General features: G+C 38.5%; 2 protein-coding genes across 9 annotated transcripts in view; one reads left to right on the top strand and one right to left on the bottom strand.

The window, feature by feature from the left end:
• Positions 1-4,695: 4,695 nt before the first annotated feature.
• On the top strand, positions 4,696-17,430 carry ppp1r12b (protein phosphatase 1, regulatory subunit 12B). 2 transcript variants are annotated; one of them, XM_087781946.1, is made up of 8 exons: positions 4,696-5,122; positions 10,177-10,193; positions 10,255-10,381; positions 10,605-10,709; positions 10,780-10,827; positions 11,916-11,966; positions 13,050-13,100; positions 16,782-16,877. In XM_087781946.1, exons 1-7 carry the CDS (start codon positions 5,021-5,023, stop codon positions 13,089-13,091), a joined length of 492 nt encoding a protein of 163 aa, XP_087638072.1. In that variant the 5' UTR covers positions 4,696-5,020; the 3' UTR covers positions 13,092-13,100; positions 16,782-16,877. The 2 variants fall into 2 exon arrangements, with proteins under 2 accessions (XP_087638072.1, XP_087638071.1); XM_087781945.1 differs by lacking the exon at positions 13,050-13,100 and having other exon boundaries at positions 16,782-17,430.
• Positions 17,431-18,152: 722 nt separating this feature from the next.
• LOC148059901 (synaptotagmin-2-like) overlaps positions 18,153-25,410 on the bottom strand; it is a 54,877-nt gene continuing 47,619 nt past the window's right edge. For all 7 annotated transcript variants that reach the window (XM_087782207.1, XM_087782211.1, XM_087782205.1 and 4 more), the window contains 3 exons: positions 24,339-24,456; positions 23,921-24,054; positions 18,153-22,521 (listed from right to left, as the gene is read on the bottom strand). In XM_087782207.1, the coding sequence (XP_087638333.1) occupies positions 22,306-22,521; positions 23,921-24,054; positions 24,339-24,456 (468 nt within the window). In that variant the 3' untranslated portion in view covers positions 18,153-22,305. The remainder of the gene's footprint in view (positions 22,522-23,920; positions 24,055-24,338; positions 24,457-25,410) is intronic.

Here is a 25,410-nt window from a genome sequence, read left to right on the forward strand (position 1 = left end):
AATTTGTTTTTCAAGATTCTCTTCATTACGACCTGCCCTTAGAGTCACGTGACAACTGTTTAACATCAGTGGGTCAGAGCTAGTGTTTTCATATGAAGAACTAAGCGGCTATACAGACTGACCAGTCACTGACTGACTTTATTTTTTATATCCTGCCTAGTAACAAATGTACACACTGCATGTAGCAACCACGTACTGACACTAGAGGGTGCTAGAAATAGTTTCAATGAGGTTAATTGATGCGCTAATAATTAATTATCTGTTGCTGGTATTAGTCAGTATAATATAGTCAGTATTTTAGAATGGCATCATAATATATTTAGGGTTTCTATTTGAATGTAATTCCACAAGAGAACAGCATGTACAATGTATTTATTTAGTGCTTTTGTGAAATGATTAAAAACGCAAATTTAAGTAAATATTTCTGAAGAAAAGGTATTTTATTGTTCATAATATCTTTGAAGACAATCCTCATACTCGCTCTGTTGCATGTCGACTATTTAAAGCCTAGAAATTATGTTTTAATTGAGCACAAATGAACATCTTGAGGTTTAACCACAATAAATTCCCTCCTATATAAAACTTCATTATTACAAGATGCTTTGTAACATTAACATCTTTACAGCGCCCGCAGTGGACAAAATGTCAAATTGATGGTGTGAGCACTTTCTCTCTCTCCCTCTTCTCTCCACTGCAGTGCTTCAGTGTCTCTGACCTCCTGCCAGGGAAATGCACGCCTTTTTACCAAGGTAAGTTAGTTTAATGCTGCTTTACTGTCATTTCTACCAGCAAATGTGAATTAATTTAGTCTATTATTACTCAAAATGAGCTTCTGAACCAACTTTTGATCTGCTTTAGCGTTACAAATCTGGATTCTAATTCGTCTTTATGAGCTTGTGTGTTATATATACTTTCACCATATTTAAAATATCTGTTAAATGTGTTTTTTGTGTCAACATTTGGTCTTGAACAGGGTAGACTATTAATGATATGCTGCAACATTGGCAGGCGGCTCATCATGTCATTGATTCCCAAGATTCCAGCTGACTCCAGAGATCAGTTGCAGTAAAAGGGAAGCGGAGGAGAAACATGCCTGATGCTTACTCAGCTCTTCGGGGCTGTAACAGAAACCAGGCAGAGATGTTACTGTACCTTGAGTTCCGTCGAACATTGTGTATTTTTGGATGAAATCATGTATAAAAAGAAAGATCATTTTATGAGAAAAACTTTAAAATAATACATTTAGGGGAAGAAGTTTGAAGGGTTTACCAAGGTTATATTGTATTTTGAAAATTACATTTTCAAGAAAGTTTTACTATATTTCATTATAAGGTTCTGAATTACCATCTGGATCCAGCTATCGTTTGAAGATTTGTTCAGCCCTGTGGAACACCAGAACACCTGCTCTACCATTAAGCTTGAGATTTCACATGCTCAACAAAAAGAATAAGAGATTATATTAAGAAAATAACTGTTGGGTGATCATTGGTAAAAAAAAAAAGAAAAAATAGCTACAGAGCCAGAGTTTTGGCAGTGGTCTACGCTCTCATGACTCCTAAATTGGACAGCAGTTGGCAGCAAAATCAAGAATGACAAATGCTTCAAAAGATTTGTAGCGCCAGATGGTAATGAAGCCTCACTAAGTTGAGAAAACAACGTTTTTAAGAGCATCTCACTAATAGCACCATACACAACGATCACAAAGTCACATATTTAGTTTTGACTACATTTTCAGATCATATCTGATGCCAGTAAGGGATGAAGAGGCAGAGTCTCAGAGGAGAGCGAAATCTCGACATGCCCGCCAAACCCGCAGGTCCACTCAGGTGAGTAGGGTGAAGATAAGACGTACTTCACTGAGAAGATGATATCAATACGTTTTTAATATCACGTAGGGCGTCATGCTGACGGACGTGAAAAGGGCTGAAAAGTTCGACGACCCGTCTCCTCCAGAAGGATGGACAGATGACGGGGGAAGACAAGATGTCCGCTCCCGCACCAGGAGCGTTTTGACGGATGACAGGAGAGTCAGGTTTGACTTGACGGATTCCAACCAGTCATCGGACACCATATCAAAACGGGGATTCGATAAAGTCAGTTTTTAAGGTCTTTATTTGTGCTTCATCTTTTGTTTTACAACATCACTTATTCTACAACCCAGGAGGGAAACGTCAAATCAAGTGTGTCGGGACTTGACTGGTCCAACAACAACTCTCTCAGAGGTCTGCCAGACACCACCTCGACAGAGCCTCTAACTGATCAAAGTATGTTTGCAGGTGCAGCAAAATGGTGGACAAATACGGGCTGTGATGACGAAACAGCAGCTGTTGCCACCTTTGACAGAGGTCGTGGACGCACACTAGAGGTTAGTTGAAAACATTTGTGTTGCTTTTTAAAACTAATATTACACCACTCAAAATCATACTCCCCGCATTTCACAACTCTGTTGTAAAAAAATGAATGGTTAAACTATTATTTAAAAATAATGGTTGGAGTCGAACACAAAATTAAAAGGAAAATAGTCGGGTAAAAAAAGTTAGGTGAGTTTGTTCCAAAATTGACCAAATAGACACATTTTTGCCATTACTTTAGTACAAGAACGGGCAATAAAATGTCCTCAGGTGCGAAATGATAGGTGTGTGTTGTGTGAGGGACAACCACTCAAAAAGAGTTCAGAAAAGAGCTCAAATATAGCGTAGAAACCTTTAAAAAAAAATAATAATAATGTTAACATAAAATAAACTTCAAAACTTAATAGGATCTCAATATCCATTGAATCATTTAAAGGGAAAATAAATAGTGACAGAAACAATAAAAAACAACAACTTAACCCTTGTGTTATCAAAGGGTCAATTTGACCCGGTTGCCTCAAAACAAATGTCTGGGTCAAGGTGAACGACCTCCACCACTGCATATTTACTTCTGGAAACCACGGAGGTCGTTCACCTTGACCCAGAGGTAACACAAGGGTTAAGAAAGTTATATTTAGAGTAAATACGATAATAAATACGCAATTAAATGATTGGTTGTCATAAGTATTTTCTATATGTTCAACTCTGACCTCATAAGGGCAGCATAAATAAAGTCAAAGCGCCGCTTGTGGCCTGCTTTATAGTAGCTACTACAATATACCTTTACCTTAAATAATACCTTTCTTTCTCTTTATTTCTCTTGTTCTTATTTTATTTTGATTTATTTTTCATTTTTTATAAAAAATTGCTGTATGTATTGGCTATTGGAAAAAAACAATTTCAATCAATTTAGTTTTCCCTTACCTTACCTTAATATTGTTGTAATATCCTCTAGTAGCCACTAGAGGGTAACAAACGTCCACTAGTTTGCTTTACAGAACTGTGGCTTCAAAGCATCACTGTTTCCATTGGGACAGGCTTGTTACTCCCACTGTGCGCCTGATGAGTCTTTATTACAATAATCTCAAGAGACACTTCCATCTGATTCATGGCATGTTACTGCTGGAGGGCGGAGATGCTCAAAAGCAGCACATTGCCCGATGCAACGAAGAGATGCAACCCCTTTTTCCTGACACAAGGCTTGTCTATGAAGATAGTTCATAACCCCCCAGCCTCCCTCCATCTAAGTCGCCTTTGCCTCCTCACATCAGTTGGCTGAGGAGCCTCTGCATTCCAAACCATATTGGGCCAGAGTGAGATGCTCTGTTTCGTCTCAACCTTGGATTGAGAGAGGTATCGTCTTCCCCTCTCCCCCCTTTCCTCACCCCCAGTTGACACTCATCTCTCGGGGCGACCGACTTAAGCCGCTCAGATCCCTGTAACGAGTGGCTCAAGAGAAGAAAGAGAAGTAAACACGTCCTCCGTGTAAATGGATGACCACTTCCTGTTTAGGGTTCAGGGCAGAGGATCGACCGTCTTCTCAAAGTCGACGTGTCGGTAACTTGAGCTTCCTGCTGGCATCAGAGAGCAACTGGATCTGAAAGTGATAATCAACCAGAGGAGAACATCCTGCAGAAACAAAACCCAAGGGCCTAATCCAGCCCACCAACTCACTCTACATGACCCACTAGGGTTTTTTTGTTAGTTCTGAACTGATCTAAAGCCTTAACAGACGAAACCTTCATACAACTTAAAGAAACTACAGAAAGCTAACAACTGAATCACTTGGGAGTTAAACATTTTCTCACCCTTCCCGAAAACTTTATTGTAAAAATCCATCTTACATCTTGTTGTTTCCTAGCGACTGTTTTACTTTCACCTTCACCTCATAATCCACCGTGAAAACTTTCTCAAATGTGCCCCAAATCCCATGAGAAAAACGTATGACTAAATAAACTTATATCATGAACTAAAACTGTAGACTAAATATTACTGTATATATTAATCCTGGATATATATTAATAATAAATGATTAAACTTAAGAAACAAATTTAAGAAAGGTCATGTTAAATATATTTAGTATAATCAAATTTAGAGGGAAGAATTTTCTGTCTTAATAAAATACGCTTTCACAAAAATGGTTGCACAAGAGGATTTTGAAGTAGTTCTAAAAAACTTCGCTTAAAGACTTTCCTTCAGATGTTTCAGTTCGATACGGTCTGGTGTGACTCAAGGGGTCAGACTCTTGACCTCCTCTGGTGGGCTTCTTGATCTCATGCGAGGCTACATAAGTGGACCATTTTAGTCCTCCACAGCAGAGACTCTGGCAGTGGGCCACCGTGAGCTGCCAGATCTGAGAGGGTGAGCAGTAGAAGGGGGAAGGGGACTGGGACAGAGATCAAACTGGGAGAGGGAGTCAGATGGAGGGAGAGTTTTGGGAACCTTTCTCTCTTTTAGTCAGTTCAGGCTTGAGTTTAAAACCAGGATCTTGAGGAAAAACCTTTGCTGAGTGGAGTTACCGAGACTCTCCCCACCTGTCGCTGCCGAGGATTCCCTGCGAGCGATCTGCGTCACCGGAGCCCGAGGAATCCTGGTGCATCTGTTCGTAACTACTGCGAGCGTTCCATTCAAACTGAATGCGCCTACTTTCAAGAGGGTAGACGAGCGAGATGTCATCCTACTACTCTCGCAGCAAAGACCTGACCCGGACCAGGAAGTCAGTGACCGAGTCTCCTCCATCGTCTCCATCCCAGACAGACAGAAGCTACCGAGTAAGTTTCTCTGCTGTACTGAACATGGTGGGAAAATAACTGACATTAATATTCACTTCTTTAACACATTTTTATTAAATTCGGGATATATGATTTTAGTCAAATATCAGGATAAAAGATCAGAGATAAACAATATACACACAATATATTTTATTTTATATATTTTTAATAATTTATTTGATGATAAAAAAAACCTTACTTTGTAATGTATTAATGATGCCACCAAGTGACAAAATGTATTCTACTCCTATTTATTTTTTTAATTTTTCCCAAAAAAAGATAGCTGTAAACAGTTTTATATTTTAAAATAGTATCTAGGGGCCTAAATCTACACTAGAGGAAGAAAATATAGGGACAGATGGATGGATGACAATGCTCCTCAAAAGATGAACATCAAAAGAGATTCATTGGTTGCGACATTGTTTTAAAGATCATTATCAGGATTACTATTGTTCATCTTTTTGTGTGTTTCAAAGCTGAATATCTCCATATAAGGAATCAAAACCAACAACTCTGAGATAGATGATAGAGCACAAATAGATATATTTCAAATGTATTTTGGATAATCTTATAATCTTACCAGGTACTCAAACCTTACTTTACTAAAGAAAAGGGAAAATTGTTTACAAACAATTAAAAAAAATAATTGCAGCGTTACCTGCAGAATATGGTCTAAACTAGTTTTGGTTCAAAGTCCAGTAATGCATGGACAAAAAAAGAGAACCGGACAAGGAAGGACGAAGAGGATGCGTTGACTGATGAAGGACACAGCCGGCGGGTGTTAAAATGAAGTGGAAAAAACTCTGAACATCTTTTCCTAAATCAATGACAATCATCCCTTCATTAAACCAATAAAAACCCCTGAGGAAACACTCATTATTTTCAATTCGGGCAGCAAAAAACAGTTTTCTCTCTCTCTCTCTCTCTCTATCTCTCCCAGAGAGACTTTCTGGACATGACTTTTAGGCTGAATCACTCCTTCTGTAATTTCCTGTTTTTTTTCTTCTGTCTAAGTGGATTATTCTCAAGGGCGTTTTTTGGCTGTTGTGTTTATGTGCGAGCGTTAGACTGTGTTCTGTCATGTCTTCTCTAAAAAACAATATAAATCCACAGCTCTGGCCGGTGCTAGCTTGCTGGTTTTGGGGGCTTACGTCTAACAAAGTGCCATTTTCTCTGAAGCACAATCACATCTTGGGTGTTCCATGATGTCACGATCTGAGCTGGGAGAGTGTGTGTGGAAACAGGTTGATGCAATTTTACTAGCTTTAGCTCGGATTATTCAACGAGAATTTTATGGAATTCAATGTGCATCACAGCTGTTGTGGCAACGGTTGTGTGTTTCAAAGCGTGCTCATACTGTCGGTGACGCCCATCATTAGCCGGAAGACAGGAAATTGACAAAAGGACTTTGATATCTTTTGATAGTGTTTCTGAGAAACATTTACGACGACAGTTAAGGTTAAAGTGTTTATCAGGTATTTGGTATTTTTTCTAGTTTTCTAGTTTAATTTTCTGTTATTACATTTGAAAAAAAAAAACAGGTTTATAAAGCACTTAAGAATGGTATTTGCTCAGGGTCACGACCAAACTGGCTTTCAGAAACACATATGCAGTTGACCTAAAATTAGGACATTTAACAAATGTTTCTACGTTACAAAAAAATACATTAATCTGCTGTAACACAGTAGTAACACAATTGCAGTTTTTCAAAGTATCAAAAAAGGTAATAGGAAACCAGATTTTCTATCACTGAACAATAAATAGAGCCAGAACCATGTGTCACTAAATTAATGTTGTAGGAAGTTCACTTATTCCTTAAAAAAATTGTCATTAGAAAAACAACAAATAAAAAACATTTTTTGACAAATATTCTTTATTTATGCAGGATTTTCCGTGATTTTCTGGGACTCCTGGGTTCGTCTTATGTGTCTTGATCTTTTAAAGTATATATTTTAACTGTGTATTGTTTTTGATTTTGAAGGCGCTTTAAAAACAACCTTAACTTACTTAACTAGTCTCCATCTTTTGCTGATCAAGCTGTTTGTCTGTACAGCTTCACATGTGCTCCGTGCCAAGTCCATCGTTTAGCGTTGCTCGAACAGGTCAAGTGAAATAATGTGGATTCACTCTGATTCTCGCTGGGATGGCGCCAGTTCCCTTCGCCAACCCTTAAGGGCACGTCTGTGAAACTCATGTAATTTCTTGTGACCTGATGGTTGACTCAAAGTCATACTCGCTTCACTCATTCTCTTGTTGAGAAGGGGAGTGAGAAAATATTAATATACAGATGTATCAGAATATTTTCATAATACTGTATGTATATTTAATAATTATGTATACATTTCTTTCTTAAAAAACAAAAAAAACATTACCTTTTGTTTAGGGAAGAGGTTCAGATCACATTTGTATTGTTTATATTTCAATAAACTGTGTGTAAAATAATGTAATTATATGTTTTTAATTACAACTAAAATGCAAATATTGATGTTGTTTCTGGGCTGCAATCAAGCTTTAGACCACTAGATGGCAGAAATCATTACGTCCTCTGTCACTAGAGAAACAATGGAATCATGCAACATCCTGAGGACAAGAGGATACAGTTGACTCCAGCAGCTTTTAAAGCTGAGGTTTGGACGTATTTAGGTTTAAAAAAAAGAAAGAAGTTACGACTTTGCCAAGAGTCAAGGTCTGTAAATCCTGCAAAACCAGAGTCAAGTACTTCACAATACTACATATATATCCTTGTTCCTTCAGTATCACTAATCCCAATATATCGTATTGTTGCTCCTGTATCATGATAACAATAATGAAAGTAATCTTTCCAATACACACCCCCAGTGTTGAGATATGTTTGAGTTTACAAATCTAATCGTCAGCAGAAAATTCTCAAATCAGAAAAAAAGGAATTTTGATGCTCTTTTTATCCTATCCCAGCTACTTCAGGTGAGAGACGGGGGACAACCTATACAAAGGAACATTTAGAGCAAAAGAAGCCTCAGGTTGGCCTGCAGTTTCTGCAAAATTGGATACACAAAATTCTTATTGTTTTTTTTAAAACATTTATCTCAGAAATCCTCCCTCTGCTGGAGAAATGCCACAAATATAGAACAAAGAAAAGTAGAGCAGTGTTGAGCTCCCTCAGAAGCCGCAGTGTGAGTCACTCTCATAGACGAATGAGTGTGTAGTTGTGTATCAGCTACACACAAACGTTATAATATATGAAGAAGGCTCTGACTCAATATCCCTTTCATTGTACGGGAGGCCAGAAAAAATAAAGAAGAAAAGAAAAGAACCTTCTCTATGATGCCCTTTCCTAGAAAATTTGGGGATTTCCTCCTTCTCGGAGTGGGGGCTCCCCCCGGCGCTGTCCTTGGCACACTTTCATCTGCGGTCACTGAGGTCTGTTCTGTGGGCAGCTCACTGAAAGCGCATGACCACATAAGGACAGGCAGCTCTGCTTCAGTTGTGTAAACACGTGTGAGGAGAAGCTCCTTAAATGCCTCGTGAAATATCTGCGACCGCCTCTGATCCTCCGTCATAAATCACACTCGTTCTTTTTCCCCATAAAACAAAACAAAGATCACATCTGTTTGTCTTAAACAGCTCCAACCGGCAGACTAGACGTCTTATTTGTAACAGTCTGTGCCAAAACAGCTGCCGCCACACATAAATAATAAATCTGATGAAAAACATTTGTATTCTTCACTTTCGCCTCATTTTGCGATGACAGTCTTGTAGACCGGCCCCTGAAATGCAGACCCCCTCCAGCCACAATGTTACGAGTCCGATGCTGAGGTCAGACATTGGCGTGTCATGCTGGATATAGTTAGATTCTGATGTCATCTGTATGCTGCCGGTTTCTGCGTGGCAGGAGATTAAATGGCTTTACCGGCGAGGTTTGATCTCTGCGACCTCTGTCAGTGCCGCATCGGGGGGAAAATATGTCTCACTTCTAAATGAACGTCTTCCCTTCTGGGAATTCTGCCCATGGACGTTATTCACTATAACCTTCTCACACTAGAAATGCATTTTCAGGTGATGCTGATTTTGTGTTAGACTTTTATCCTCAACGGCAGCTTCAACTGTAGCCACTAGATTAGCTATCAACTATAAAGTCCTGTTTAAAAATCACTTCCCTTGACATGTTTTTTACATTTTATTATATAAACAATTAAAAGTGAGTCAAGTGACACAGATCTAAAGAGGGTATTTGTATAAACTTTTAACCCTTATCAAAGAGTATAAGTTTACTCGAAGTGTGTGTTTTTGACCAAGTATACTTATGCATTATATATACAAGTATAACTATAGGTAGTATACTAATATTTATGTGCTTGTAGTGTACTAAAAGTATACTCATATGGAAAAATATAAGAAGTATCTCTACACTATCATTAGGTAAAAAACACAACACATGAATTGGTGGTGGTGGGAGTAAACATTATAAAAAAGAAATTATTCGAAAGAGATTTGTCAAATACTTTGAATTTAAATAAAATACATGGACATATTTCTATAACATGGCATATACATAATAATTAATAATTAATAAAAACAGTTAGAAAGAGTTATTGAAGCGGGATGTTCTGGTCCGTAATAATCTCAGTCTTCTCTAAGTAAACCTAAATCTTAGTATAACATAAGAAAAACGTATCATTGTAAGACACATATGACCTGCAATTTTTTGACATAAATCTCATAGATAATCAAATTAAATTGTGTACCAGGTTCGAGAGTGCAGCAAGTAGTAGAACAGCTTCATGAATTTAGGAATGTTTTAGATACTTACTCTATGTGGGACATTGGGAAGTTGTTCTTGTTTTTATAAAAGTGACTACAAAGTTAAGATGTATATCACAGCAACATGAAGCATTTGTTATGTCACTCAAAACACTTGAATTAACGGTTTTGAAATGAACGTTTTAAATAAAGGTTCAGCTCATCGAATGGACAGAAAAAACGTTTTTGTAGAATGTCTCAGATTATGGAACAATTGTAAACAACTCTCTCTCTGTAACCTGTTTATTGACACAAATGTTTGCTTGTTTTTTCAGCATGAAAGATTATCAAGGTGAGAACAGATTTGACCTGAAGACGGTGGTGGTGCAGAAAATGTAACTTGCTCTCTGCAGGTATGACTCTGGAGGAGAGAGTCTGACAGACAAGCCGCTGGGAAGAACCAGCTCATACACCCGGAGGGAGAGACTCGGGAGCGCCAATCGACCGGAGCAAGAGGGCACGACCAAAGACTACAAGAAGGTGTTGCTTCATCAGTAGTTATTTTGGATCTTTGGCTTTTAAACTGATGGGATGTGTACGAGCACCAGGGGACTATGTTGCTCTTGTTCTGGAATTACACAAATTCAATGAATATATATTAATATATACATACAATTTTTTAGAATATCAAGTTAACAATTATAGAACAAATGTTTTATGTTCATGACCTACTTCTCCATTCATTTATTAAAAATATTTCCAGATGTACGCAGAAGCATTGCACGAGAACGAGCGGCTCAAGTCTCGGCTGCAGGACAGCAAACAAGAACTGACCCGGATCCGCTCCCAGCTGGAGAGAGTGACCCAGGTGAGCGACTGTTGAAGCTGATTTTTCATCATATTCAGTGTTGTTTAATATTAATACTTTTGTCACGCAGAGGCAGGAGCGGATCACTGAAAGGTCGGGACTTGAATCAGAGAAGAGGGTGAGAATCTGAAATGTCCTTGTATCTAATATAGCATTGAAATAAAGTCCAATTTTATGCATGAATTCAAAGATCTTTATTATTGTTTTTGACTTAATAACTTGTTACAAAAAATAATCCTTCAAATTATGTCTTTATCCTCAGTTGGTCCTATCTTTAATATAAAACAATACTAATGAAAATTAGTTAAAACGTGTAAAACCAGTCATTCTAAAAATAAATGAATGTTAACAAAGCTCACTGTATTATTTATATAATATAATAATAAATAAACAATATATTATTCAATCATCAAAATACTAAATGGTTGAATTTAACATTTCAAATTTTGAACTGATTTTCTTTTTTTCTTAATTGAAATGTTGCATTTACTTGTTTTTACAAATAGATAAATTCATAAATTAAATTCTCTCATTATAGAGGTTGATTCTTTTTAAATACCTTTATAAAAACATTGATTTTTTTTTTTACCACATAGTTTGATACTGTAAATATTCAAATTATATCTTTTAATCTTTTATCTTTTATTATTCGTTGCTTTTAGCAAATCATGTTGGAGTCATTTTAGCAACATTTTTATCTTGAATCTAAAATTCAGATTGAAGAATATTCGATTGAGAAAATGTCCTTTTTTTTCCCATTATTGGAATTAGAATGCACAAAAATGAATAACTTTGAAAAAACGTTTGGTTTTTTTTAAGAATTGGAAACAAAAAAAGAAGTTAAGCTTTCAATAAACAAATTTGAATTCAATTATTGAATAAAGAAAAATTCCGCCTTTCAATATTAAATGAATATTAAAAGTTTCAACATTTAAAATCTTATATTCAACCATGGAATATTCTGATGGCAGTGATATACATTATACCATGTAAAAAATAATCATAAAATATGTAAAATGTATAATCTCCAAATTAAATATGATTCAAAATGACTGTGTACTCTTGCAGTGCCTTATGGGAATTCTTGGACTTTACCAGAATACATTTTATTCTCATATTACCCATATTTTATTAGCATTTCTTTCTTAGACTAATTTGGCAAATTAATATTTGGGATTTCAATGTGACTTTTTTTCCCATTTGCAGGAAAAACAGGCTCTGGAAAAACGAGTGTCAGGCATGGAAGAGGAGATGAAGGTTAGTTTGGACATAACATGTTCGGTCAGGCCTAAGAGCTTTTACACACCCACAAGAGTTCCCTTGTCAAGATTTCCAAAGCGGTCCTGAACGCCTCACACCACGAGCCAAGACGCACAGAGTTGTGACAGAAGTGTTTCCGCAGAGAGGTCAGGTGGTTTGAGACTGAAGGACTGTGAAGGTGAAGCTTCACGCTCATTACTGTCTGCTGGGTCACATTAGCGGCGCTGCCTCTCCTCCGCTCCACTTCTCCCACTGTTGGGGTGAACATTGTGACCCAGTTCCAGGCTGAATACCGTGACTCTGTCCAAGAGCAAAATACTTGCTTTTGTGAGACACTCCTGCTCTGATCTGAGTCCAATCTGCCAAGATTTCAGGCCTGAGTAGTCGAGACACAACATGATCATCACTAGCTCACATTTTAAACACAGAATTTTTTTTTATAAAAGGTTGATCATTAATATGGGCTTATATTTGTCTCATGAATATTTGCAAGTGCTCAGTGGTTTTCACGTGTGCTTTGGTTTTCCACATTTTACCTTTTGACCTTGTATTTTGGTCTTTACAAATGAATGTATATTTGTAATATATATATATTTAATTTGCAAAACACGAATATTGTTTAACTGAAAACCCTTTAGATTTGCATTATTGGATTAGCATCGCCAACATCAGCAATGTCAAAAATGTTCTGTTGTGTCGCATCTAAACTCTTCAATGCTTACAACAATACTGCCATCTACTGGCTCAGACTGTGTTTGTGAATCGGTAGGCTATTTCTATTTGTGAATCTGAGTAGCATTTTGGATTTTGCCGGACGAATGTCTCAAAGAAACGTCCGTGATGTAGCGGTGAATGCCCAGAATTTTCGGTTTAAAAATGTTATGAGAAATTATATATTTACATATATACATTGATTTGTAACGTCACAAATATTGAATTTACATTTCAGGAAATAAGATACAGTATGTGCAAACCACTATTTGTCAATCACCCTCTGTGTTTATTTACACATATTTATGAGACAAATATAAGCCCATACATTAACGCTTGTTGATGGCGGTGTTGTCGTGGTTTCCACAGCAGGCCCCCCCAATGCGTTTCCGCTGTGGGTATCAGCCCTGAGTGGCCCCGGTGAGTGGTTGTCATGCGAGTGTCACACGGTGAATATCTGGGGCATGCTTTCACGAGTGGCACAAAGTCTGCACTTTTTTCCTGTCGGTGTTGGAGCTGCACAGTTCAGAGACACTCAACAAAGTTGAAAGAGCGAATAGCAGGCTAGCAAACGGGCCATTTTATGAAATCAGTCCCACTTCCACAGCATTAATCTTGATTATCTGTTTAATCTTTTTACGTATGTAGAGACGTATCATGAAAGGAATCAAATTTAAATTAAATTGTGTATATAAAAAAAAATGTCAAAATGAATGCATCGGATAGAGTTTCCAGACACGGAAATTATCCATGTGACATAAATACTGGTGTAGATTTATATTTACAATGACATTGTCATATGGATTATTTCATTCACAAGGTACTGGTTTTGTAGAATGACCCAAACACAACATATATGAGTTAAAAAGATTGAATTGAACCATGTCTGTTTTTTTGTTTCTTCTGTACACTGATCTGCTGGTCGACCTGATTACAGTATTTTAGGCTGGAGACAGTTCTGGGCTGGTTCTAAAACAACCGCTCCAAGGAAATCTTTGGATCTTGTATTAGCTTGAGGTATCATTTTATAAGGTATTGTCACATACATACTGTCAGAACCTACTCAAGTGCTGTCTGTCAACAGGCTGTGAGCATCTTTAGAATAGTGGAACATGAAGGCAGCGAGTGGAATGTGCTGACTCAGAACAATCATCCTTCAGTTGCGATGCCAAAAAAGGAACTTTTACGGGAAAACATATATTTCTGGCTCAGTGACTGAGGGCTACAGCCATAAAACATTTATTTGCCATAAATCAGGGGTGTCGAACTCAATCACACGAGGGGCCACAATCTTTTAGCAGTTTAGGCTATAGGTCAAATTAAATGTATATTTACTTTACAGGAGGTAGGAGTCTGATTTTCCGATTGTCTTTTTTTTTTCTTTGAGGCTGAATTTATCTTAATAATCTCTGTGTTTGCCTTATTTCAAAAAAATCATAGTTTTACTATTGCTGACGTGCATAATATTTCCCTCTTTTTTCAGAAATCCTCTTAGCTTGCCATATAAACATGAACATTTATCTACTTTGAGTTCAACATAACCATCCGCGGACCACAAAAAATGACTTGGTTGGCCCGATTTCGGCCCCTGTCCATGAGTTTGTTGTAGAGGGTTAGAGCCCAGGCTACATAGGGTGGGAGGGAGGAGGAGTGAACTAAACAAAGACCTCCTTGGCGATGGTAATTTTGAAGTATCAGTTTAAACAGATACGACAAACACATTAGCATCAAAAAAAGGATAAGATTCAAAGTAGAATATGCCAAAAGTATCAACTAACATACTGAGAATATTATCGTCGACTTAAACACACCGGTCTTCTCTTGATTTCCTGCAGGAGAACACGAGCAAGTGTCAGATCCCAGATAAACCACATTATCCTCGACTGAATTAAAAGCAGAAACGCGGAATCATTTGCTGTCACAAGAGTGTCCGGCTCTGATTGAATGTCAAAGGTCACTATATTAGATTGTGATACACGATACGGCTTGTGAGGAATTCATATCACACTCCCGTGTTAGTCTGAGCTCCAGCTCAGACACTTCTATACTTTACTTTGAGGAAGTTAAGATGTTTTTTTTAAAGCTTTTTGGACCTTGAATGTGTGTCTTGATGACGCAGTGAAGTTAAAGAACATTGAGATTAATCAAATGTTATCTTAACGGAGGGCTGGATCCCTATCCTAGCTAGCTTGGGTGAAAGGTGGTGAAACCCTGAGCTTATTGTAAAAGTGTAATATGAATCAAGTGATACGATACATATATCATGGGGGGCAGGGGCCCAGATACAATACATTTGCGATTTACTGTATTGCGATAATGCAGGACTGTAGGATATTTATTTTAAACAAAATGTATTAAATATTAACCATGAAATAACTACGAATAAAATACTAAGTTTGTAATTTAATAATTGAATTAATTAAATTTGTATATTGAAAGGGTGAATTTATTTGGTTTCTAATACTTTAATTTAAAAAAAATATCTTTATTTTCAAAGTGATTGGCATTTTTTACTCAGAGTTTGATATTCCAATTACATTAGTTAAAAATATTTAAACTCACAGTGCAGTTGTATATCGATACAGTATTGTGTGAAATACATCCCGATATTTAAGTGCACAGTATCAATATTTTCTTACGTCCAATAAATCACACGATGATATCACAGAATTCCAATAGAAGGTTGTTAAGGGCCAGCAGTTGGCCCCTGGGCCAGTGCACGAAAGGGCCTAAATTTCTGTAGACAAGATTACTACGACTACTTTTATTCTCTTTCTAGGATTTCTTGTCTTCTAAAAGAGTCATGAGGGAGCTGATCTTAATGACGTCATCATCACTAAAGTCTTTTCTTCCTGTTGCTTCTGAAATAATTCTGTCCCTGCACGTCTCCTCTCCACCTCCCCTCTCCACCTCTCCTCTCCACCTCTCCTCTCCACCTCCCCTCTCCACCCTTCCTCCTCTCCACCTCTCCTCTCCACCTCCCCTCTCCACCCTTCCTCCTCTCCACCTCTCCTCTCCACCTCTCCTCTCCACCTCTCCTCTCCACCTCCCCTCTCCACCTCCTCCACTCTTCCTCCTCTCCTCTCCACCTTTCCTCTCCACCTCCTCCACTCTTCCTCCTCTCCGCAGACCTTCCCCGCTCTCTCCCAGGCTCAGGCTCTCCGGAGGATGAACGAATGTCTCCTGGCCGAGAACAGAGCCATGCTGCGTACCCTAACCCGACTCTCTGAGTCCAACTCTGTGCCTGAAACCGAAGACCTCTGATCCTGCGACGTCCTCTCTCCTTTTCCTACTCCTCCTTAACTCCTCTTTCCTCCTGGTGCCTTCACAGCCCACCCCCACTTCCCTCAGGCAGGTCTTGCTCCTCTCTGCCTCCCACAACACTCACCTTTCTAACTCTTTGTTCCACCAAAAGTTGTGCAGTGACATGCTAGAGCTTCTCTTTCGTCATCCTGAAACATTTAGTCACATCTTAAGTCCAATTTTTAAATAATCCTTACAAAAAAAAGTGGAAGTCCAAAGGCGGGTGACGGAAAGATGCATGGTCCACTAAATAAAAATAGAAAAGAACAACCAAAATTTAGAGTCCAGAAAAATTTGAATCAGATAACCAAAAGACGAACGGCCATGAGTTTTACCAGGCAGAACGGTAAGACAAACTGATGCCGGTCTGTGGAAAGTCCAGAGGACATAAACGGCCAGAAGGTTGCAGATTACTGGCAGCAACAGAGGGAAACAAGTGGCAGAAAAGGGAGTGTTTTAAATTTTTATTATTGAATAAAACACCATGTAAGAAGGGTTTTATTTTAAGATGCTCTGGTCCAGGTTGTGAACTCTAGGATGCTCTTTCCGTCCGACTGTAGCAGAGCAGCAGGTATTTGTTTGTCTGCAGTGGAGGGGAAACACTCTGACAAAGAGCCTGGTTATTTTTAGTCATCACTTCTCACTGGAGATGTGACCTAGATTATAAAAATTGACCGTCCTTCTGTTTTTTTTTCTCAAGTCACTTGCATGAGCTGTGAAGCATGTTCTGGTGGTTGAGAGAGAGAGAAAAAAGACGAGCACGAGACGTTTCTTGAAACATTTCTCCTCTGGCTGCAGGTCTTGACGGAGCTCAAGTCGGACAACCAGAGGCTGAAGGATGAGAACTGTGCGCTCATTCGAGTCATCAGCAAACTTTCCAAGTGAAAGTGTGCGGCTCACTTGGATGAATGAATCACGTGTTTGTGGATTTCCTTGTTTCCAATCCAAAGAAGTGTTAAAAAAGAACTGTTTTATTCACATTATTGCACATAAAATGGATTTTATTTATTAAAAAAAAAATTAGAAAAGTAATTTTACAACAAATATATATATATAAAATAATTTAAATATTAAATGTTAAGAAAATTATTTCAACAAATAAAATATCCACAAGATCACTGGTTGCTACACCAGTCACCACTGAATGTATTTTTGGGTAATTTTAGATTTGTTTACTACTGAAATGTGTAATGTTTTACGAGAGGTGAGATGATTGACGACTTATTCATAAACAGCAGAAAAAAGTCAGATATTAGTCGGTGACACACACTTATGTATTATCTGCGTTACTCCACGAGAGGGCGCCAGTTTGAATACAGAAAAACATCACACCTTGTTTGATATTAAATATGTCACGCTCAAGTCGTTTTTGAATGACTGTAAATAAATATGGTTGTCGATATTTAAAAATCCTGCTCACCTTTTAATAAATATATTTTTAACTCATCATTCGTGAGAACGTTTTTTTTTACTAGTAATAATGACAACTTCAACTCAGAGTCAATGTATATGGAATATTAAGAGACTCTTAATAAGAGTGCCATAATTCAGAAGATCAAGTCTATTTACTTGTTTTTGTTGTTATCCATTCCCTCATCGTGATTGTGAAATATTTCTATTACTTATCCTTGTGTTTTCTCCACAATCGTAGCACTTTCAATTAAGCATGTTATAAAATATTGATACACTTAAATAAACTTAAAAATGGCAAAATATATATTATTTGGCTTTCAAATCATATTTAATTTTATTATAGTCCTTTAATTAATTTTTGTGAATAAAGTGTTTTTAAATAAAATAATTGATTCTATGAACAGGCAGATATCCACAGTGTTTGTTCGTTTTATGGTTGAAACTAAACTCAAGCCACTACATGGTGACAGTCATTACATACGCAGCTGCTAAAGGAACAGTGACATTTTGAGAGATGACTGAGAACAAGAGGATACAGTCGACTCTAGCTTTCTTTTAAAGTTGATGTTTGGTTTTACATTGGTTGTTAATTCTTCCACGTCAAAGTACTAACACAATACTACAAATATACAGTTTTTCAAAAAGTATTGCAATATATCAAAATATATATGGTATCGTGTACACACCCTACTTTCAATATTCCACAAACATTTCCAGCAAAAAGACATGCATTGCTGAAAACAAAATTAAAAGTCATGGTAGTTAAAAGTCCTTTATTTCCTATTTGCAACACATATGATAAACTTGTAATAAGTTATTTGGTTCCCTTGTTGACTGTATAAGGATCCCCAACGTTTGTCCACACGAGGGTCAGGAGGAGTTTGTTTGTGTCCAGTCAAGGGCTAAAGCATGCGATCCACATTAGGCACAAGTACTGACATGAACACGCGCACCACGACACGAGACACGAAGAAGAAGAAACACAGCTAGAGGACACAACCTGACCGTCCTCTGATGCTTCAAAAAGATGGAGAAAAGGTTCGAACCGAAGAGTCTTGGAAGTACAGTTGCATCAGGAGTGAGAGAAGGGGAGTCTGATCACAGTCCTGCATGTCTGGCAGTTAACACTCATGTCCCACGTTATAAACATGAAGCCGGCATCGATGGAGTGAAGACGATCCTGGTGACGGTGATGCTTCACACACACAGAACGGGACAGGAACACAAATGGAAAGCAAGAGAACGGAGGGATTGTTCTACGGTCACAACAAAGAGTAGTAATAGAGGAGACAAGACAACTGAGGTCGCAGCTCTGACAGGATGGACATTTTGGATGTTTTCCCTTTTTAAATCCAAGCGAGCGTGGAAGTACAGAGTGTGTTGTCAAACCGACGCAGTGCAGTTTAAGATGAAGTTGTGCATAAAGTTATCTAACATCGACACAGATGAACACATGAGGATATGTCTCGCACATGTAGGCCTGAATTATACCTATATATAAAAGCAGATGACGTTTAAGAGGTCCAACATTCAACCTTTTTCACACATTCACACCGATTCCCAACATCTGTCCCCCATAGAACCACAGGAAATAAACCTTAAATGTGCTATTAACAGTTGTTTTTTCTACTTGTCTAGATGCTTTAAGGAGAAGCTTGGTGTGCTTGCTAGCCTCTATGCTAGGCTAGCTTGGCAGGAATAGCCACAGGAATGTCATTTTTGTTACGCTACTATCTCCTGTAAGCTCTGGCAGCACGTCAAACAAGATGTTTTAAATACAACTCTGGTTATTGGCAGTGTGCAACCAGTCGGTCTTTAAGGTCAATTTCTTTTATCAATTGCTAAAAACTAAAGCAGCGAAGGAAAAAACAAGTTTTATTCTAGTTCTATGGGGAGACCTCTGGCCCGGAATCTGGCTCCACCTACTGATGTGTGAAATTCTTGAGACCCAGGTTGGTTCATAAATTGCACTCAGCCCACCACCGGAACATTCCCTCGTGTATCTACGCGTGAATATATTCGGGAACATATTTTGTTTGACTCTATATATATCGTACTATCAAAACAAGGAATGTACATTACTAACCACAATACCTCTATAAAGCAAAGACATCAGTAGAAAACACACACACTTCATCAAACCTCACACACTCCTGATGGTGTGACAAAGAAACACTGGCCAAACAAAATAAAGACTTTTCCTTTGTTTGTTTGTTTTTTTATAAATCAACTGACGCAGCTGAGCTTTGACAAGTTAGTGCTCAAGTTTTATGGCTTTAGTTTTTATCTTATTTATCTTGTATACACATATACATATCGTGTCAAAGACACAGCCAGCAAGAGTGTGAACAGAAAAAGGAGCAGAGAGAGAAGGGGAAGGGATTCCAAGTGGCTTTTAGTCACCGTAATCGATTACTTTTTCTTTTTTTAATTTCAATATACGACCCTTCAGATATCGACTCGACGCACAAGCAAGGACACTTGGAAGCCCCCGCTCCGCTTCTGAAACTGGCCTCACATAAGTGCTGAACTCAACCACAATCCCAAAGAAATGTCTAGACGGTTAAATAGCAAGCATGCGGCTACATCTTCATCCTATATGGACTCACAAACGGTACTGGACGACACACTAGAATGTCAGGCGTGGGAAGGATCTCTGTAACATTCGCTCCAACGACCCTCTTGGAAAATAAACACACTTTTGTTCCATTTAGAAAATATACAGTGCATTTTTTTTCTCCCCCCCCTTGCCCTGTCGCTGTTTATTAAAATGACACCCATTGTACGTACACGCGATATTTTTGCTTGGTCTCTAAATCATGCTCTTATGTACAGTATTGTGTATAAACATGCATTATCAACGTGGTGGACTGTGTACAGGCAAAACTACACACCGATGAGTTGCTTGATTGCTTCCATGTTGCCTTTTTTTCTTTAGTGTTGTTGCACAAACAAAAGAAGTAGCAAGATTAAAAAAAGCATAATATGATCTTGTTTGCCTTTGAAAAATATATATTTAACCGCGACAAAAGCTAGCTTGAGAATTCAGAACTTATCAGTTAGCTTTGTAGGTCCGTGTACGCCGCGGCCATTTTTTTTTTTAAACAGAGGGAAACAGAAATCAACCCATTTACGCTACAGTTTTTTTTCGTTTAAAGTAACTAAAAAGCACATAGGATGAACCAGTTTGCATTTAATCATATAAATATTTATCACCTGTATAAAGCGAATATTAAAAGTTGTTTTAAAAAGTAACCCAGAAATGATCGCTGTCTAATCCAGGGTTTTTGATTGGCAATGTTTCGTTCAAAACGGTAATTTACAAATCCAACATATCTCTTTCTGGACACATGTTCAGAGTTTATTGCGCAGAGAATACGTTGTGGCACGTGTCGATGTTTTTGCCGCATTGTACCGGCCTCTTCGAACACTTGAACTTCCAGTTCAGCACCAAATAAACTTTGCTAATACAAAAATCTAAAGTTAAATTAATGTTGGGGCACCTTTTCTAGAAACAATTAATGAGGTTTTTCTATTGCAAACAGGTTGAATTCCTGCTTCAAAGTAAAAGTGAAATGTCGGCGGTGTACACAGGCCTTTACAACAACTGATCCGGCTTTTGATGGCACAAAGAAATAAACAACCTCACGAACATTTCATCAAAAAAGAAACACCACACAGAACAGTAGTGCAAAAAAGATTCAACCCTTTCACAGACGGATCGGAGCCTTTGCTCCAGATCAAGACGCCAAAGACGACCAACGATCAGAAAAGAAGTTGAAGACTACGACCACCCCCTTGATCTTGATTCTCAATAAATCATCATTTTGGACATAAATAATTAAAGCTCTGGTATCTAAGGGAACTTAGATGGAACGCTTGGAGTTAAAGTGCTTAAGAAATTAATATGATTGGAACTCAAGAGTAACGGAGATGGAGAGAACAACACCACTAAGTGGAAGGCGTCCCTGGTAGTTGAGAATTGCTTATTTTGTTACTTGGAAGGCTTGTCTCCTTTATGACTGTAAGAGGGTTTGGGGAATTTCCTCCGAGGTGAAACCCTTGTGTCAGGTCCATGACTAATGGCAGTAGAACTGGACTAGTGAGACACAGACGTCGGAGGATGAGCGGGTGAACCTTTTGTGGTGAGCCTCGTCGTTGTTTTCTCGTGGTGGGATGACGGTCTCTTTTACACGACACGGGAGACGTCCTCAGAAGTTGTCCCTCCTCATCTCACGGGAAGTTCGAACCCCTCGAAAATGATTAAGCGTCTTTAGACAACCCGTTTTTGGAAAAAAAGGCATGGATATTCCATTTATTCTCAGGTTTTCCTGAGATGATGGGTGGAAGGTCAACTCATAAAAGAAAGGCAGTGTGTACTTTTGGGTATCCGGTTATGTGCCTACAAGCTACCCAACTCTAGGAATGTACGTCAAACTAACAAGATGTCTAGTAAGATAACTGGCAGGTGAGGAGCTTGGTGCACGATACACCGAAGGAATGGACCTGCTTGTGTTATTCCTCTATTACATGGCAGTATAAAGCATTTTATTATTAATATTATTATTGTATTAAGCACTACTCTATGCAAACTGTGTCACTAAAGGGTACAATATGAGTATGTAAGATCCCCTCTTTTATGTTCCTCTCTCTTTTAATGGAACCCTGATACAAAAATAGATCTAAAGGAAATAAACTGTCCATCCTCCTGTCTTCCTGTCTTCTTTTTTCAAGGATTGAACATGATGCTTTTTTAAAACCTTATTTTCACATCATGTCGCTCTGTATAGATGAACGGAGGGCCGTGAGGTGTACAGTTGGGGCATCCTTCTTGATAATACACTTACACGTAGGTTCCAGGGGGGATGATGGGAAGTGGAGGCAGGGTCAGTGTGGTCCATGTGGGGATTTATTTCTTTGCGGCAAGTGCTGCTAGGGCGCCGTCCACCTCCTCTTCGGGCTGCAGTGGATGCCACTGGGCGATGGGGCGGCGGGGGTTGGCCAACATGTCGGACCAGTGTTTCAGCCCGGCCCCCGTTGACTTGCTTCCCACCCAGATCTTCCCGATGGCGTCGTTCTTGCCGATCTTGTCGTAATCCAGCACAGTGATCACGGCTTGGATTTTCTACAGTGCAAAGGTCACATCACAAGGTCAGGGTGATGCTGAGAGTTGTTGGAAAACCAGTCATTTGAAATGTGCCCAACACAGAGTTGAAATAATGCATGTGTTTATATGGACAGAGTATCATCTAATCCACTAGAAGTTTTGGTAATAATCATACTACCCTAAACTACTCTTGTGCAGTGGCCAAAATTAAATGTGTATGAGGTATCCCTTGTGTTGTCTCTGAGTCAACAAAAGGGCCTCCCTGGCTGCCGGAAATAAACATGTAGTCCCACAGGGTCACCATGACCCAGAGACCGCACAAGGGTTAACAATGTCTGTATTTTCCTGTATATTATTATTATTCAGTAAAATCAAACAAAAACACATTGGTCTTTCATTAATTGCAGGGGGGCAGTGGGGGTTTCTGAACACCCCCCTGAATTAAACAAAATCTGTGAAGTAGTAACCGTTTAATTTGCAAAACAAACATTGCATATGAGGCACTGTGTGCAACAACCCTTACAATAACCGTGACCCTGTGAGTTATGGTAATGCTTTGCCGCCCAGCCAACCAATTACAGCTAAATATTACGTTTGACATATTTTTATTGACCTATGATTTAAATACAGTATTATAACAACCAATTAGCTGTCATCTAATATAGCAGTGATTCAAAGGGCATCATTGGAGCTCACAGTTTTGTTGGCACCACAAGTAAAGTGGGTGAGGTAATCAATTCTTCCCACTTCAGTGGTTTGTAGCAGTTTGAACAATGTGAAGGCATTTTGCTGATCTTGACTGCAGCTTTCATAACCATGTCCAAAAGATATCTGTGAATCGGCAAGACCTCGAAAGGTGAACCGTGATATGTGGAGGGGCCTACTACAGCATTATTATGAAACATAGAATTGGCAGATTGTCAGAGCTCTCCAAAGTCTGGACTGTGGACCAGATGTGGCCATTCATTTGATTAAATGCGGCCTATGACCATGACATGAATTTCTTGTTGTGATAACGTTTAAAAAATTGTGACAGCAAAAGCTTCCTAACCGTTGTGTTGCCACCGGGTCAAGGTGACCCGGAGGCCAATAACAACAGTGTTTGAGGTATCATATGTGTTGCATCTGTTAAGACAGTGTAATAGCATATTTTTGTGAAAACTGAAGTGCCCCTGCTCCATCTGATTATTCTGTTCTTGCTAAAAGCTCAAAAAAATACTTTTTGTACTTCAGCCATTAATGGAAATGAAGTCTATAAACCTACTGCGAATAGTGAAGTAATTTAGTGTAAAAAAAATAAATTAAAATAAAAAATGATTGCTGTTCTACTTGTCTGGTATATTTTGTTTTATTCACAGTGTAGTTTCATGAGTGGTATTTTGATTTTATAAAGTCTGGGCGAACCCTAGAGTCTCACCTGCATCTGCTCCAGAGGAATCTCAAAGCTGAACGACTCGTTGTAGTACGGATTGAGCGTGTTCTTCTTCACCGTCGTCTTCTTCTTCTTCAGCCTCTTTCCATTCTGCAGCAGGTTGATCTTCACGTAGGGATCTGAAGAGCACAAACCCACACGTCAATACTGTCATGGACCTACAGATGGAGCTAGAGAGCGGAAGTAGGCGAGTACTGCAGCGTCAGCACGTGAGCAGAACAGCAGCAACTAATGGCTGCTCAAAGGCACGCTGGTCTCCACACAATGCAGTCCCTGTTCAGGCATTCACGTCTCCCGACGAGATGTAGGGGAGGGGGGGAGGGAGGAGGACTGGAGCAGCTATTTCGGTCCAGGACTGAACAGCTGGGTTGATAGTTAGTGAGGCTCGCTGGTGAGGATTTACCTGACAGTCCGCCCACATCCATTTTCTTCAGGTTCTTGGCCTCCAGGATGCAGATGGTGAGCTTGCCTGCGGTGGGGACGTAACGCAGGGAGATGCAAATGTCTCCCAGCTTCTCTGGCTGCGAAGATGAAGAGAGGACGTTCAGACAGACTGTGAGACGACTCAAAAATGCACGAAGAACATCACTGTTCAACCCACAGCAGTCATCATCGTTCAGGTCACTCTTAAAACCCGCTGCTGTGCCACGTAGAATTAACATATGAAGTCAAAATGATTATTGCTACACCACATTTCTTTAAAAAAATGTATAATTTAAATCATTCTCTCCACATAAAATAATATGATTATAACTCTGAATTATTTCTTATATTAATTTAAGATGGATGCCTGTCCTCATCCACATCAAAACAAAAAGTCAGGGAGGTCATTTACCTTGACCCTAAGATAACACAAGGGTTAAATAAATATAATGAACAATTAAATAAATGATTCATTCAATTAATACAATTAGAGATAAATATAAAAATAAATACATTTAAAAAAAAGAAAAAAAAAAGTTTCATTAAATAATGCATTTCCCTTCATTAGGGACCCCGTTAACAATGCATGTATGTATTTAATAAATACATTTAATAAAAAAATATATATGTGACATTGCTCCCCTTTCTGGGAACGAGTAACAAGATAAGATAACATAAACCGGAGAATTATTTACAGGGTACACATTAAAAATGAGCATGTATCGGGCAAGTGAGGCACATATTGCAAAATAAATCATAAACAATCAAATATATATTTACCAAAAAAAAATTATTAATAAAAGATCAAACAATAAACACAAGATACACTATTAATATTTTCTACCACATTTATCCGTTTTTATTTTAATTTTATTTCATACGTGGCCGCTTGAAGGAACACCATACCAAAAGGACGACCTGCACCTTTTCAAAAATATAAGTACATAGTAATAGTTTTGTAGAAAACTCATTACGTATTTTAAGCTGCAGCGGTGAATGAAGCGCTGAGCACGAATCGCCCTCAGAACATTTTCAGCTGATATCGGCTTATC

This window comes from Callionymus lyra, chromosome 19 (genome assembly GCF_982586985.1).
Source record: "Callionymus lyra chromosome 19, fCalLyr1.hap1.1, whole genome shotgun sequence".
Classification (NCBI taxonomy): Eukaryota; Metazoa; Chordata; class Actinopteri; order Syngnathiformes; family Callionymidae; genus Callionymus; species Callionymus lyra.

Bases quoted from the DNA above. Each gene is read 5' to 3' on its own strand.
- ppp1r12b (XM_087781945.1), top strand. From the start codon at position 5,021: ATGTCATCCTACTACTCTCGCAGCAAAGACCTGACCCGGACCAGGAAG. The intron at 10,382-10,604 runs GTGTTGCTTCAT...AAATATTTCCAG, and splicing joins CGACCAAAGACTACAAGAAG to ATGTACGCAGAAGCATTGCA. The intron at 10,828-11,915 runs GTGAGAATCTGA...TCCCATTTGCAG, and splicing joins GACTTGAATCAGAGAAGAGG to GAAAAACAGGCTCTGGAAAA.